The 16736-nt window shown below is 39.0% G+C and overlaps 1 protein-coding gene across 1 annotated transcript; it reads left to right on the forward strand.

Moving 5' to 3' along the window:
• tm2d3 (TM2 domain containing 3) lies at positions 1–6835 on the forward strand. The gene is made up of 6 exons (XM_088334017.1): positions 1–159; positions 378–479; positions 2564–2727; positions 2809–2983; positions 4011–4086; positions 4793–6835. The coding sequence occupies exons 1-6, from the start codon at positions 60–62 to the stop codon at positions 4956–4958; spliced, it is 783 nt and encodes a 260-aa protein (XP_088190143.1). The 5' UTR covers positions 1–59; the 3' UTR covers positions 4959–6835.
• Positions 6836–16736: the final 9901 nt, after the last annotated feature.

Below are 16736 nucleotides of genomic sequence, written 5' to 3' on the forward strand. Positions count from 1 at the left end.
GCTTTGCTAGCAACCAACGAAGAAAAGAGGTGGAAACAAGGAAGACAAGCTAGAAACAAATGGCTTGTCAACAGTGGCGACCTGACCGAGGGCGATTGCTAAAAAGCCACGGAATTGTGTTGCTTCTGTGTATGGACTTATTTTTGCAAGGTGTCAGCGGTACGTCCCTTGTTTGATTGCTATGGATGCTTAATATACTACTTGTAGGCGGTGTCTTGTAAATAAATAGCTAGCTTTTAGCTAACGGGATCAGGCTAACATGGAATACTGCTAATGTTAAAAATGTCGCGTTTACCATTAGAGGTGGCCCTTTTTTATTTTTGGTGATCGTTTCGTGAAATGAGCGCCCTGTGTGAAACTATAATCTTCCCGTTAAGGATACCTGAACTCCCCGCACGTCGGCCAGGATCATCCGTACACCAGTGATGCCCAGCACAGCCCGGTCATTTCCAGCCCTGTGTCTCCATCATCTCCCTCAGGTAAAACTTTGATCCATTTAGCTTGTGCTTTATGTTTTTGGGGACACACCCTTTGTTCATTTTATCAATTTCTCTTTTGCCCAAAATGCAAATGATTTTATATATATATATATATATATATATATATATATATATATATATAATATTAATAATAATAATAATAATTTCCTTTGTATTGTCATTCTTTGTAACAATGTACACAGAACGAAATGTCGATACACCTGCCATATGCCCCTAGTGGGAGGTGGCTAGAGTCATTTCTGACTCTTTTTTTGGAGATTGATTCAGAGGAGGGGATTCCCAGCCTCCTTGGTCAACCCAACTGAGGTGTTGGGAGTCATTAAGTGACCAAACCCCCAATTCCAACCCCTAATGCTGAACGCCAAGCAGGGAGGCAACGGGTACCAATGTTTAAGTCTTAGGTATGACTCGGCCGAGGCTTGAACCATAACCTCCAAGTCTCGGGGCGGGCGCCATATAATTGTAAGTTCTTTAACACAGACTGATATAATTCTTTATTGGACTCTAATGATTCAATATTACACTATACCTGGTCCCTACAGCCATTATAACTTTATTCAATCAGAGTACTGGTCAGTGAGGGTTTCCTTGCCCTCATGTGGGTTTCAGATCAGGGGATGGTGTAGTAATAGTCTGTCGTTTGCAATAGTCTGTGGTCTCTGTAGCCCTTTGAGACTTCTTGTTACGAAGAGGTATACAAATTATTATGACTTGCCTTGAACTGAATTGGGTAAGCTAGTGTAACATTTGTGTTTTCTACTTTTTCAATTCGTTTTACCATGATACATTTTTAGACTGATACCAAAACATTGTGTAGTCATCAGATCAAAGTTTGCTGCAAAAAAATGCTGGGTGATCAATTGCTTGTCTCAGCGCTCAATATTTACTTTCTATGAAAACTATGAAAATGAAAGAGCAATCTAGCAATTTTCATTCTTCCATTGATAATATTGAATGTTACAATATTAAACCGTTATATCTGTACAACAATTCTACAATGTAATGTAAGCCCATGCAAATTCGATTTATTTATACTTTTAACATTACTTTATGTAGAGTTCCGTTAATCCTTAATGTTTTTTAGGTTTTATCTTGTGTAGCAAATTAAATGATATATTTGAGAACAGTGGAATGATTTTAATCATTTTTTAAAATCATTTTATTGTGGGAAAACCTGATCGCTAGCTCCAGAAACCCCCAAGTAAATTGGTTTGGAGACCCTTGGTCTCAGGACGGTCCATGGCAGGGTCACAAATAAATAAAGTACTGTACTTAAAATTTGAGTCAACACAGGTGAAGGAGCCAAATTTGGATTCATTTTAATGATAGGGATGGCTCCAAAGCGGAGTGCATTGTCTATCAGTGGTAGAAGAAGCCGAATCATTCACTTAAAGCTAAGGCACTTTTTAAATGACGATGGCGGCTTACGAGTTTCCTCGGGGCTTGGGTCGATCTGTACTCCTCCTTGACCCCTGCGCGGTCTTGCTCAGCCACCTCAGTCCCACGCTTAGTCCAGGCCTGGCCAAGTCGGGGGCCAGTCCCTCCATCGATGCCAGCGCGGTCTGGCCGGCCTTGCAAAAAAAAAAAAACTTCGGCCGTCGGGTATGTGCTACCTTTCCCTCTCCATTGGTGCGGGGTTTTAAAGTCCCATTGTTGCGGCCAGGTGGCGTCGGGTGCCAGGGTCCGTCACGACTAGATGCCCGCCCGTGAGTGCAACATTCAACTCCCCCTTTAAAAGGTGCACAAGCTTGCATTCCGCTCTGCTTTTAAAGCTGGCAGCATGGGCGAGAGAAAAGGAGAAATACACCCAAGTTGTTGAAATGTAAGGTTTATTCCACACATTGTTTTGCAGCATTCAAAAACGGTAAACGTTTTTGTGTCCTGTTGTTCCTTGTCCAGAAACCATTTTAAAAGAACATTTTTCAATTTGTCAACATTTTTGGAAAAGCGATTTTGGAGGTTTGCAGCCAGAGGCAGATACAAATTTGGCTGAGCCTTACACCTGTTTTATAGATCCAGCAATAATTTATCTTTTTTTTTCTCATTCCTTACTTTTATTGCAGCATCTCTAGCTGATAATGAGGAGAGCTACGCCTCTAAATGTCCCAGTGGGGGGATTTGCAGCCGCTTACCCCCTGATTGTATGCAATGCAATTATCAGCACAATTGCACCTATGGGAAATTGGCCTCCTTCTCCTGTAAAGCCAAAAAAGGCATCCACTGTGTTGTGAGTCATGATTTCCCTTTCATTCTCTAATTTGATGCCTTTTCTGTTGTACCCCTGATGTTATATTTGTGTTTTGCTCAGGGAGAGTCGGGAGAACAGCAAAGCAACTTCTCTATTTCCACAATCTGTCAGTTCTGTTGGCAGCTGGACCCAACCCAGTATCGCTGCTCCAACTCTACCAACTGTATGACTGTAGCCTGTCCCCGGCAGCGCTACAACGCTACCTGTGATGTTTTAGAACACGTCCACTGCTTAGGTATGTCGAAAGTTTTCTTGTAACCGTCTTTGTGTTTGTGTTCTGCTTTTGTAGTGACATATTTTTGGGTTACCATTAGGGTTAAAAGATTAATTGGCTTATATGGTTATTCCTGTAAGACCCAGCATTGTAAGATTGGAACATTTTTACTTTGAGTGGTAGACATTTTTGTAGTTGTTTACTTTCTTCACATTAATGTAACCATCTGGTGTTATTGTTCAGACTCACACTTAATATGTGTGGGACATTGGTATATAAGCTCAGTCCACAGCTCTAGAACTGTCACAATCTTCTAAACGTTGGCTGGGCACGCAACACTTTCCTAATAATAATATGTGCTTTTTACTGTATCGAGGAATCAATCATATGAGTCTTGCTTTTGACCGAGTTATAAACACTCGCACCCATATGTGCTGACAATTAATCTAACTAACCCCATTGACCCAGCTTTGTAGTATTACAACCTTCCCATAAAGTTTTTTCGAATACTGTTTTTGCAAACATTTTATTTTCATCTCAAAACACCTACAGAACTGTAACACTAAGTAAGTGGTTACATTATCTTTCATTAATGTTTTTGTATAACTGGGTCTTTCAGGGGGTAATAGTGAATTTATAGAGCATTGTATTCTTGGGAAAGCAGTGATTTAAGGATATTAAGTATTTTTTCTGCCCAATCAGACCATTTAGTGCAGGTTTGTGTTGAGATCACAATCGTTTACCTCTAGCTACCAGCTTGGTAGCTGGATGGTAGGGCGCCCGCTCCGAGACTGGGAGGTCGCTGGTTCAAGCCTCGGTACTCATTGCCTCCCTGCTTGGCGCTCGGCATTAAGGGTTGGAATTGGGGGGTTTGGTCAACTAAATACTCCCAACACAGCAGTTGGGTCTAAAATGGTGGCGCCTTGTTTGGCTGCGGCTGCATCGGTTTGCTACAGTTTAACTGTACGGGTCAGGTGTATCGACATTTTGTTCTGTGTGCATGGTTACAAAGAATGACAATAAAAGTAAATTCTAATTTTAATTCTAGGTAAAAGGCGTTTTCAGAAGCGTTTGTTTTGCAACTGGACTGGAGGATACAAGTGGTCCACTGCGTTAGCGCTCAGGTAAAATCAACCCTTCTGAAAGATTTCCTAGTCAAGGCAAGTCATGTTTATTTGTGACACCGTTAATAAAAAGGAGTCTCAAAGGGCTGTACAGACCACAGATTATTGCAAACCAGAGACTATTGTTACACCTTCTGATCTAAAACCTGCATGAGGGCAAGGACAAACTCAAAAACCTCAACATTAGGAAAATGAAGAAACCTTGAGAAGGGACCGCACATGATATAATTCCCCTTCCAGGATGACCAGGCTGCAACAGATTTTTTAATAACAAATAATACACAATTATCGTCAACATGAAATATAGGTCATTCATAATCTAGAGAATAAAAGTGTGTTTCAAGCCTAGATTTAAACCATTCCACTGAGGTTGCAGAGCATTCCACAGCACCGGGGCCTGAATTGAGAACGCTCTTGAACCTGCGAATCTCTTCTTGGCTCTTGGGATAAAACATAATTTACTATTCCTTTACAATAAAAGTGTCTAAATCTTTTACCACAAACTATGCCCAACACATAGTACTTTTGTGACAACCAAAAACTAAATTACGTCAGCGTTTCAGTAATATGAATGAAAAACTAAACACTGTCCTAACATTTTCAATGAAAAGGCAACAGTGTAAATGACATGAGAGTGATGATTTGTTAAAAATGTGGCTGAGCCTATGTATTTATTTTTTTCCTGTCTTTATTTACTCTTGCGTAGCATCACGCTGGGTGGTTTTGGGGCAGACCGCTTTTACCTGGGCCAGTGGAGAGAGGGTCTTGGCAAGCTGTTCAGCTTCGGAGGACTGGGCATTTGGACGTTGATAGACGTGCTTCTCATCGCTGTTGGATATGTGGGTCCAGCGGACGGTTCTCTCTACATTTAAAAAACAAAAACAAACTTGAGGATGTTGGAAGCCTGTGCTCCGAAGATCGATGATCTCCTGACTCCGTCTTCAGCACCGCCCCGGCATTCCCATCTGCTAACACGCAAGAAGTGTTTTCCTGCCTCACACCCGAGGATGGAGATCTGTGTGTGCGTTGGCCCCAACCTCCTCCGGTGCGAACACGCAGATGGAGCGCTGTACCACCAATAAGAGCTGTAGCTCGTTCCTCGAAGACAACCCGTCACTCGAAGACAACCGCTGAACACCAGGTGGAGGGGATTTGAAGTTTTACAGAGAATTGCTGAGGACAGTGAGACACAACTGTAAAATGTACCCGCTGTCTCCCAGTCATTAACAGTAATATGAGACAAGCATAATTTTAGGGAAAGGCGAACTCTGCCAGGGCTGTAATATTTTTTAAGACCTTCTCACACTGCTTGTAAAAATTCATATTTTCTTAACTCCTCTCACTTTCCCTCTATGAACAGCAATATTAGAAGATGTTGCTTTGAAGGCATGCAGGAAATATAATTTTGGAGATGGTATTAGAGTAAGAATTGTCAGAAGGTTTCCCCAAGTTAGAAATAAAAAATTGTAATGGGACAGCGTGTACTATTTGACTACTAGATGTTGCTGTATAGTGTAGTGGAGGGGTCTCCAACATGGTGCCACCTAAGGACAGCTGAGGTGCCTGCAGACCTGTTCTTAAAATAGCTCACCAGTGCTGTGTCATTTTGATTTTCTAGTAAACCTATATTTTTAGTTGATGACCAAGTTCATATAATCCTATTTCCGAAAATCAACCTGATAATGACATATTAACCACATAGTTCCGACATGATAAGTTATTTTATAAATCCATATCTGAGGGCCTTTTGTGCTAAATAGTAACAAAAATTAGCTTTCAGCTTTAAAAAGGTTGGAGATTCTTGTGCTGAATAATACACACTGTCCCTTTTAGGCCAATTTGACACTTCCTGAAAATTATTATGTCCGATTTTTCTTTTTTATGCATGAAATCAAGGCTAAATGGTGATGGGATGTCTACCAAGTATTGATCTAGTCTGGAAAGACAGTGTTGAGCTATAACAGAAGCTTAAGCCATAACGGTAAGATATGTAAGCTAACTTGGACTGCATGATATAACTCTGCGCCCTTTTCACATTTTGTGCAATGTTATACTGTAAATTTAGGTCGGAACTGTAAGAACATTCATCTAATGTCTTTTATTTATTGGAAAATATAAAAAGAGCCGAGCTCCACCATATTTTAAAAATCCTTAAAATCCAGTTCCCGTCAAAACGTCCTTTCATAACTGTTAGTGGGTTCTGTTAATGATACTGAGGTGACAAGGGGTTGTGAAGTCATTTGAGTTATTTCCAATCTTTGTGGAGAGGAGTAGAGATAAATTTTGCTGTGCAGGGCGCACTTTGTAAACTGCCAAGATTTAACACTGACAGAGGATGCTACAAAGCTTGGAGAATAGAACATCTCACATTACGAAAATTCTCTGAATTTTGTTAAATGCAAATCCGGGTAAGTGTTGTTCTGTTACAATTTTGATGTTTCTTTCCACGAAAGGGAGTCTTCTTTGGATAAGTATTTGCATAGAAAGCCATGCGGGCATTTTTGCTATTGTGGCTAGGTGATTATCTCTTACTGTGAGTTTGTGCTCATTAAACAACTTCCGATGTTTCATATATACAACTGTTCACATCTGACAGGAAGTAACAGCTTAAGCAAAGCGATTTCAGAGTCCGCTCCTTCTCACTTCAAGACCCTATTCTTGTAAATTTGTGCAATGGACGTTTATGTGTGTTAAATTGATGTTGACAAAACTAAATTGTGTCAATAAATGTTTAAAAAAAAAAATCAGTTTTTCTTTAAATTGATTAATTTATTTTCTCCGAGATTACCGAATAACCCCATGGTATGAAATGAATATTTTCTAATGCTGGGATTGCAGAGTGTAATGAGGGGGAAAGGTACCTATGGTAATGTGTTATGATGCACTCCGAACCCCTGGTACCTAAGATGTAAAAAAAAAAACATTAGTACTGCTTATGTGTAATTTACAAGTATATGATTAAATGAAATTTTGAATAAATGTCTATCTAGACCACGGGTCTCCAACGTGGTGCGCTCTAAGGACAATTGAGGTGCCCATGGGCCTGTTCTGAAATTAGCTCACCAGTGCTGGATCAATGTGATGTTCTAGTAAAAGATATTTAACCCCTATTTTTTATAACTAACCTGGTAATACCATTGTAACAACATAGTAATAACATGTTATTTTAGAAATTCAAACATAAATTTACAGGGCTTCTTGGACAAAAAAAAAATCCATTTAAGTATTGATAATTATTTTTAAGCAATTAAAGAGTGTAGAATGAGAATCTGTATTCAACACATTTACTTATTCATCTTTGTATTGATTTATTTTACAGGAGATGCAAGAAACTAAATTCCAATTCATGTGTTTTCTAAAGTGAATGTGGAAAAATGTGCAGTTCTTTTTAGCTATCTGGCTACCTTTTTAACTTTAGCTATCTTCACAACTTTTTAGCTATTTAACAAGCTAGCTAGCTTACTACCTGTTTTCTTTTGCATGCTCTTTAATTTTGGGCTCTTTTGAGCTAGCTATAGCTAGCTTTGTTTTTGGCTTTATATCTGGCCATTTAATCTTTTAGCTAGCTATCCAGCCCCCTATTAGGTTTAGTTTTTCTAGCTTATTATCAAGCTACCTCTTTAACTATTTAGCATGCCATCCAGCCAGCTTTCTTCATTTTTTTCGAGCTAACGTTTTACCCCTTTGGCTAGTTATCAAGCTAAATGTTGGGATCCTTTATATCGAATTATCTAGCTTTGTTTTTAGCTTTTTAAACGATTATTTAGATGGATTTTTACTCTTTGAGCTAGCTATCTAGCTCCCTTGTAGTTTTTTTTTACCTGTTTACATTTCTAGCTCTAGAATTGTGAGAGACAACTGGAGAATTCGTGGAACTGAGCAAGCGTGTTGATAAGAGAGTACTCGGTTGGTTTGGACACATGGAGAGGTTGGATGAGGAGCAAATGTTGAAGAGGATCTACAGAGCAGAAGTCAATGGAAGGAGACCAAGAGGAAGGCCGCGATTGACGTGGATGGATGGTGTTATGAGTGCACTGCAGGAAAGAGGTCTAAATATAATGGAAGCTAGAGCTCTTGTTGGTGATAGAAAGGAGTGGAGAGGTGTTGTGAAAGGATAGTGGGATTGTGGGCGTGTTCTTAAGGATGGGCTGGGCACCCGTATGATGCGGTAGGGGTAAACCAGTGAAAGCTGTCGGGCCCTGCTGTTGAACAAAAGAGTGTGTTGTGTCACTCTGACCCGAGTGACATGGCCGCTTTCTGGTGGCCCGTTTCATCTGGAGGGACAAAAGCATGACCAACTTGGGTGCCGAGGTGTCTAACTTGTTTGGGTAATTGGGCAATTGGGTTGACCATGTTGTGTTTTTTTGTTATTTATTTCCCTTTTATTTTCTTTGTTATTGTATGTGTGTGTCTTGCTGTCGGTCACCCCTCTTGAGGGATATGACCAAGGTAGATAGATAGACATTTCTAACTAACTATCGAGCTACCTTTTTAGCTATTTAGCAAGCCATCGGACTAAGTTCCTATTTTAGAAATTCAGATCTCCCTAGGTGCCCTTTGAGCTAATTAGTACCAAAAACTAGCTCTCGGCTTGGTAAAGGTTGGAGACCCCTGATCTAGACTATCTAGCTCTATCTAGTAGAGACTATTATACAAATCCCGATTTGCGTGCGTGTATGTGTTCGTATGTAGCCAGTTTTTGTGAAAATTACATAGTACTTTAGGTCTCTGGGAGTATCTTTACCTATGTTTGGTGGCAAGGCACCCCCGATAAATACCAACAAAATTTATAAACATCTACTTTTGTGTACAAGCATCTGTAGAGCTGCATGCGGTCATATTGCCTTATGGCACACCTTGGTGGATCCCTGGAGCTTTTTTAATAAACCAAAGCCCCAACAACCTTGCTTAAGTACATTGCCCATCAACTCCAAGCTCGGCAATGCCGGGCCTTTATGCTTGTGCAAGTAAAGGGGAAAATCTATTTTATTTACCTTTCTTGTGACATGAATTGAGCTGGTAAGTGAAGTAGTGTGTGGATGCAGAGGGTGGTAGGTAAAGTCGGATTAAAATTAAAACTGATTATAAAACATACACTTGTGAGGATTGTCATGCCCTTAGAAGATTTCCTTGCTTTAATCACCTCCTTTTTGAAATAATGGTTCCGAATGTCTACCGGTTACCGTCATGGAACATAGTGAGGATAATGATTTGTGTGACTTCTCCGTATGTCTCGATTATCACACCATTGTTTCCATGGTTATCATGTTTTTGCTTCCTCCTTTAAAATCCCTGCACTGGGATACATAAAAAATAGAGTGTAATAATTACGTTCGTATCACCGAATCATAAGGTTCTTACATAGCTCAAGAGATTCTGCACTGAATGAAGAAAGTCATTGTGGGAGAGTGTTCAGCCAATAGCATATTGTTCTTTTCAAAATGCCGTGACGCAAACCAATAGAAAACCAGCATTCTATACAACATCGACCAATAGCAGACAAGTATCGTATACACAAAATTACATACGCACAAACACTGCAATATTAGTTGTTTTGTTTTCGATGTTTTATAGTGCGGAAAATTCTAAAAAGAGGGACTAAAAAAATCTTATTCCACGTTATGAAGTGAACACTACATAAGGTTGGGTCGCTTATCCCAGGGTAAACCTGCGCATGTATCAGCATTTACGCCTTTTCTGCTAGTCCATGCCTAATACATGGATGTTGTATTAACACCGATCTTATATTTCCCTTTAAAGGTAAGAAGAATTTTCAAGCCACTCAGTTCATTGGGCCAACAATTGCATCAGTTTTAGGGCTGTAGGTTTTCTTTGGCCCGGGGTCAGCAGAGCAATGTGTTGGAGAAACAAGAATTAGGTTGGTGTCAATTTACCGTGGCCTGAGCAAAGTAGCCAATGGAAAAGTCGCTTTTTTAACATCCCCCTCCTTCGTTGTTGTTGCGCAATGTGGCTTATGATGACATGGGGGTTTTGAAAGGCACATATTTGTTTTGTTGTAGCAGATGTCTCATAAGTCAAAATATCACCTCAAAGGAAATGAATTCTTTAGAAGAAAAGGTCTTATATTTAATGGAGTTTTCCAACTTTGTTTTACACCAAGTACTATTATAAATATGCCAAAGTGATCTTAAAAGTGCCACAAAAACAAAAAAATAACAGGTAACTTTTTTATTATTATATTTTACCATTTTTTGCAAGTAGTTTTTTGTTTGAAATAAATGTTTTCTTATTTTCTTGACAGGTTAAATTCAGTTGAAAAAAGAGAAAACATGTTTATAATAAGCAAAATGAGGTGAATTATTTTCTTTTTTTTGATATTTTGAAATATTATTCATTAATAATATTATTATTCCTAAATAATTCTCATATTATTTCATATTTATTCCTTTATCCCAAGTATTATTTTTCTTATTTCACCCTGTTGTGAAAGTAATTGCTTGTTTAAAATAAATTGTATTATTTTCTTGACAGGTTGTAATTTAGTTTGAGTTTAAAAAAAAAACGGAAAATATGGTTATAAGCAAAATAAGCTGATACATCAAAATCATTTTGAGAATTATTTTCTACAAAAAAAAATTCTAAAAATATATATTTTTTATTTGCTATTTTAATCTGATATTTTGAAATATTCTATATTGTCAGAACCAGAACAGGAGTAGGACCCAAATGCATAATGTTTCTCACACGAGCCTTTATTTTACGGGAATGGGGCAGTCATGTACGTTAACACAAACGCCAGCGATTCGCTGATCGCTTGGCGGAAGAAGTAAGGCAGAAGTCTGGGTGGAACAACAGGAAGCCAGAAGCCGACGAGATAGATGGCAGTTACACGAGCAGATACCAGACAGGATGGAACAGACAGGATTGATATCAGATACAGGAGACTGGAGACAGATATCAGGCAGGATGAGACAGAGGAAATCGATACCAGACACTGGAGACCGGAGTTCGATATCAAACAGAATGAGACTGACGGGGACGATACCCGATACTGGAGATTGTAGCAAGGTATTAGACAGGGCGAGACGGACGGGATCGAAACCAGACACTGGAGACTTGAGTTTGAAATCAAACAGGACGAGATAGACGGGAACGATACCAGATACTGGAGATTGTAGCAAGGTACCAGACAGGACGAGACTGACGAGATCGATACCAAACACAGGAACATGGAGTCAGATATCAAACAAGGCGAGATAGACGGGATCTATACCGGACAGGATACTCAAGTAGGATACCGGACAGAGTCAAAACACACGTCTTGTGGGTGCAGAGATTTGTTGACGGACTGACAAAGGGTGAGTGAGGGCACTGGGCTTAAATAGGAGAGAAGCCAATCAGTCAACGATCCGCAGCTGGCGCAAAACGGGCGAGGCCAACTGGGGGCAATGGTCAACCGTGACACTATCTTATTCATTATTAATGTTATTATTCTTTATTTTTAGTATTATTATTTTTCTTAAGTATTATTTTTCATATCTTTCTATGTTGTAAAAGTAATTGCCTGTTTTAAAAGAAACATTATTTTTATCTTGACAGGTTAAATTTAGTTTGAGTTAAGAAAAAAATGTTTAAACTACGCAAATGAAGCCGAAACACCCCATAATATTGCTCATTTTGAGAACTATTTTCTACAAAAAGATTGTTTCTAATAGTTTAATCTGATATTCTGAAGGATAATTTTCCTTGTTTTAATAGAAACATTCCTCCATCCAGTTTCATCACCGCTTATCCTCAGTAGGGTCGCGGGTAGTATTTTGCTCTACTGTGCGAATCCATGAAGCATGTGCCAAGTATTTTAGATGAGTGGTTCATGAACCGCGTTTCAAGGTCTGTGTGTTGGTGACGTAGTAGTGACTTGCTATCACTCATCTATGCACCCCTGCTTCATCTGTACCATGTGAAATGGTTTTTCAAAAGCAGGTGAAATTCTCTGAAAAAAAAACAAAAAAAAAACTGGGTCCAAATTTTTTTCAAAATAATATTGCTTTTAAATGAAAACGACTAAACAGTTTATTTTATTTCCTATTTTCACTTGTTGTATATGTACAAAGAAACACAGAATGGTTCATGATACACTCTTACTCTGTTACTCTCTTAATACATTGTTCAAATATATATTTTTTTGTATTCAGAGCATATTTTACACCCAACAGGGTTACTTTAACTTGATTACTTTCAATTACTGCAATACCAAATATGCTAATAAAAGACAAAAGAAACTAAATATGAATAAAATTACTAAATTTTGTGCAGGCTTGGGGAGTAACGGAATACATGGAACGGCAAAAATGATGTTGGCAAGCTGTTTAGATTTATTTTAGTTTTGTTTTTGTCGCATTTTATGTTAGTTTTGCCGGAGATCAAAGAGATCAAAGCCAGGAGAGAAAGTTTACCACGTGTTGTGAGTCAAAATTGTATTCAAATTTAGTTTATTTTGTCTTTTATTAGCATTTTTGGTATTGGAGTAATCCAAAAGTAATTGCAAGTAATCCAGTTAAAGTAACCCTACCCAACCCTGGCGACCAACACCAACATCTATCATTTGAAAAATCTTAAAGGGGATCATTCTCCCAAATCATAATAGGTGCTGGTGTGATGGTTGAGCATAACATGTAAAACCCCCACATAATAATCAAAAAGGGTGTATGGCCCTACAGGGCAGCATCCCCTCCCATGCCCCTACACAACCAACTCCCTGAGGCTCTGGTACAGGGGCAGTGAACACGTTTGACACAAAGAGTCGAGATTTTTAACCGTGACAGTCAAAAGAGCCACACCACGCACTGAATAGACGTAACCTACGCAGATGATTGGCAGTCAGTTATGTGTCTGGAGCAGCATAAAAACAACAAATCTGCCAAATTAATTTCAAAATGTTATTTATTATTTATTAACTCTGATGGATTCAAGTGTGTTTTAAGAGGGGAAAAAAACTAAACATGAAACGAGGCAAAGAGCCACAGTATATAGAAAATATGATGAGGCAAAGAGCCGCATACGGCTCTAGAGCCCCGTGTTCGCCACCCCTGCTCTGGTAGCACCCGAGCATGCCAATCCCACCCCTGGCAACAGCACCTGCCAGAGAAGAAGGATGACCAGCCACCGCCCATCCCAGCAATACAGCAGTGAGCCAACTGACCCCCCTTGTCCTCCCTCTGGCCCCAGCCCCATGTAACCCCATCCTGTCCCCTGGGTAAACTGCATCCCCCCGAACACCCAAAGCCTGACCCTGGGAGACCCAGTAGCCACGCCAACAAATAGTGGACAAAAATTAACCCTGTTCCCAAACTTACCAGGTCCCTGGCTCATGAGCCCTACCGTGCACCGTGAAGTGACCCAACCCAAAATGTGTGCCCTAATGTGTTTAATTGGGACCACGTATTAAAAAAGGTATTCTAACATGTTATCTAAGCTTGGAACTTCAAACAACAATATTTCAGAGAAAACAGGCCCTACTTTTCAATATCATAATAACTCCTTTTCAAAAAATACATAAATTACACTCGTTGAATGAACCAAATAGAGCTCAGAAAGAAGTGGGAAATTATATATAATGGATCACAGGCATATTAGTGCGACGATCCTCCATTAGCCTTCAAAATCATCATAATCCTATTTAATCATAGTCTGACAATTACATACAGAAATCCCTATTGAGAGTAATAGTGTAATTATGTGCTAATGATGTCTGACCAAAAAACAACAACCCTCTTCTGGGTAGAGAACAAAGCGTATTAATTGCCGGTTTTACATAAGCCACTCATTTGCAGTCCGGCTATATTTTGGTATAGATGCAAAAACGTTTTCTCTAAGATTTTCTTTGGGAGCCGCGATCCATCAAATCTTCTCACTCTTACATGTTCTTTACTCTTCAGAAGACATCCCGCAGTGCAAGACTTGCGGTTGCCATGGTGCGTTCAAAGCTTACCCGAATTTGCAGAAATTTCTATAAAAAGACGCCGCCACTGGTGTCCTTCGGTTTTGGTAAAACATCATGACGTATATTGAAATAAGGCTTTTATGTACATACAGCACTGCACAGATACTTACAGTGGCTTGCAAAAGTATTTTCAGAAGGATTTCAAAAACGAGTCAAAATGGCAAAGATTGCCTGGCTCTCCCAAATTGAGAAAAATGTCTGGCATTGACTGAGCATTTCTTAAATTGTACACCTCCAGTTGCATGCCACTGACATACCTACTTAACTGACATGATCCAACATTTTAATAGAGCATGTTACATACCCGTCACTACAAACAATTTTGTTTTGTTTAATACAATTGTACAGTATTTGCTAAAATATTATAATACAATCGTAGTAAGAAATGTATACGATTTTAATTTCATAATACAAGCTTTTGCCTGCTTTGCAGATTTCCCTGCTCTTAAACTTGCTGTGCCTTTAAGAGACAAATTTATCTTACTGTTATTTTAGATATGCACATTTTTCTCAGTCTTGCAGAAGTTGTGACAGCTGCATGATATAACTGAGAATAACCCTAAATTTGTGAATATGTCAAAGAGTGGGTTTAGAAAATATGTAACAAATATTTACCTTTTTTGTCATTTTCCCAGCCTCTGCTACATCAGACCAAAGACAGATATACAGGGTTCGTACACCTTTTTCTTGGCCAAATTCAAGCACTGTTTAAGGTTTTTTTTTTAAAGACAATTTTCTAATTTCTCCAAATCAGGTGTGAATCATGTTTTTTGCAGAGCCACAATATATCTGTGATTTACATATGCAATGTTTAATCTTGCGTGTGCTTTGATCAAAACATATTGTTTTCAGATCTTGAGTACATCTTCAAATAATTTCTTTTTTATAGATGCTGGGTAAAAATTATAGCAATAGGTAGCTTACATTTTTAGTTGGAGGAAGTTCTTCCCATTACAATTAACACTGGGAAACGTTACCGTAACTTTTTGAATATCCCATAATTGATACGGAATTCCTGCACTAATATACATTACATAGTATTCCGTTTAGGTGTAGCATGCACCTGTCCTCTCGGGCGCAACCCATGAGGATGGCGCTTCTGTTAATCACGAGGGAACAAGAAATGTAACGGCAATGCAGACACACCAGATAGCAGTGTCGGCATCATTCTTAAGCAGAGTTGAGCAACATGGCAACAATTTTAAGCATTTACAAGTACTTTTTAATCTTTGAAAGAACAACATTTAATGTCAAGAATTTTACAGGATTTCGAGCACCCGGTCGAACCCTGGATTTAATATGGAATAAGTGTGCAGGACGAAATGTCAAGACCATACCTGGGCAAGTCATGTGACACCAGCATCATATTCTGTTGTTCTTGATTCATGGCATGGTATGAATAAGGGAAATTAGAAGGAACATTATGCACCCTCGACACTTTGCATCATATGCCGCAACTCTCCTACTTTTTTTTCCTCTCCCTTAATTGAACTAAGCACTGCAGCTATTCATTTTTCAACAAAGAAACCGCATCAACTCAGGAGCGCAATTGTGCTTGTGCAGATGAGCATTTTCTTTCCATTCTGACATTACTGTATAACAACTCATTTTCTCTATGTAAACCCAAGGGTTCTAAAATGAGATAAAGAAAAACTACCTAAATTCAAATTACTCAAATAGAGAAATAGCCATTCTGCTAAATGCCAAGCAATTATGTAATTATATGAATCTTAATTTTTGATGGAGAGTATGGTTGGTTGATTCCCTTGACCACTAGGATCGTAGGGGCACCATTTCCTGTTGTGTCTCTTGGGCAAGTACAGTCTGGTGGCGCCCATCTTTCCTGAGACCTTTTGCATGTTAAGCAAATGTGCTAATCACTGCACTACAGAAACATATATATAATTAATGAGAACACCACATCAAAATGAGATCACAATTTCTTATCTATAAGAACATTAGTAATTTGTAGTAGTTTTTAGGCAACCTTGAATGTTACCGAAGAATGACTCCTGTTGTCAATAAAAACCTAGGAGGCGGGTGTTTTTTATAAAATGTTCATCTGGCTAATGAGCAAAAATACAACATTTTTTTTAATTTTAGTAGGTGGAGGAATTTATATTTATTTTACATCTCCTAGAGCAGGGGTCGGGAATCTTTTTTGATCCACAGAGCCAACAAAGCAAAACTATTTTGATATTTTCTTTCGAGAGCCACACCATACATTTTAAGACAAAATTCAACTAAACCACCAGACCCGTTCTCCAGACAAAAGCTGATTCTTCAGCACATATTTCACTGTGTGATGATTTGATAAAATCTATGAAATATTAATAATGCCAGAGCATGTGTCCCATATTATAAATAGTGGGTGGGTCGGTGGGAGTATCCCTCAAGCACTTGGGTCAAAGGGGCACCCCCCTTTCCTGTGGGGTGTCTTGGCCAGGTGGCACTCATTCGTCCCCCTCCTGCAGTTAAGAGTGTTGAGGCTTATTTTGACTGCCATTTGGGTCTTAAATACTGTAAATAGTTTCAAAACAAAGTGTGAGCAAAGTTATTTTGTAAAAATGTCAAAATACTGCAAAACAGGATAGTATACAAATGTATTTACATATTTACCTTCAGTGCAGACGGCGCTAGGCGAGGAGGAGAAATAGTGTGCGTGCTAGATGCTTTGCTAATGTTT

The sequence above is a fragment of the Urocampus carinirostris genome, chromosome 4 (genome assembly GCF_059441175.1).
Source record: "Urocampus carinirostris isolate Australia breed hairy pipefish chromosome 4, RoL_Ucar_1.0, whole genome shotgun sequence".
NCBI lineage: Eukaryota > Metazoa > Chordata > Actinopteri > Syngnathiformes > Syngnathidae > Urocampus > Urocampus carinirostris.

What these genes read in the sequence shown, in the direction of transcription:
- tm2d3 (XM_088334017.1), top strand. Translation starts at nt 60, where the DNA reads ATGGCTTGTCAACAGTGGCGACCTGACCGAGGGCGATTGCTAAAAAGC. An exon ending in ATTTTTGCAAGGTGTCAGCG is followed by an intron (nt 160 to 377) that starts GTACGTCCCTTG and finishes CTTCCCGTTAAG; the next exon opens with GATACCTGAACTCCCCGCAC. An exon ending in AGAACACGTCCACTGCTTAG is followed by an intron (nt 2,984 to 4,010) that starts GTATGTCGAAAG and finishes TTTTAATTCTAG; the next exon opens with GTAAAAGGCGTTTTCAGAAG.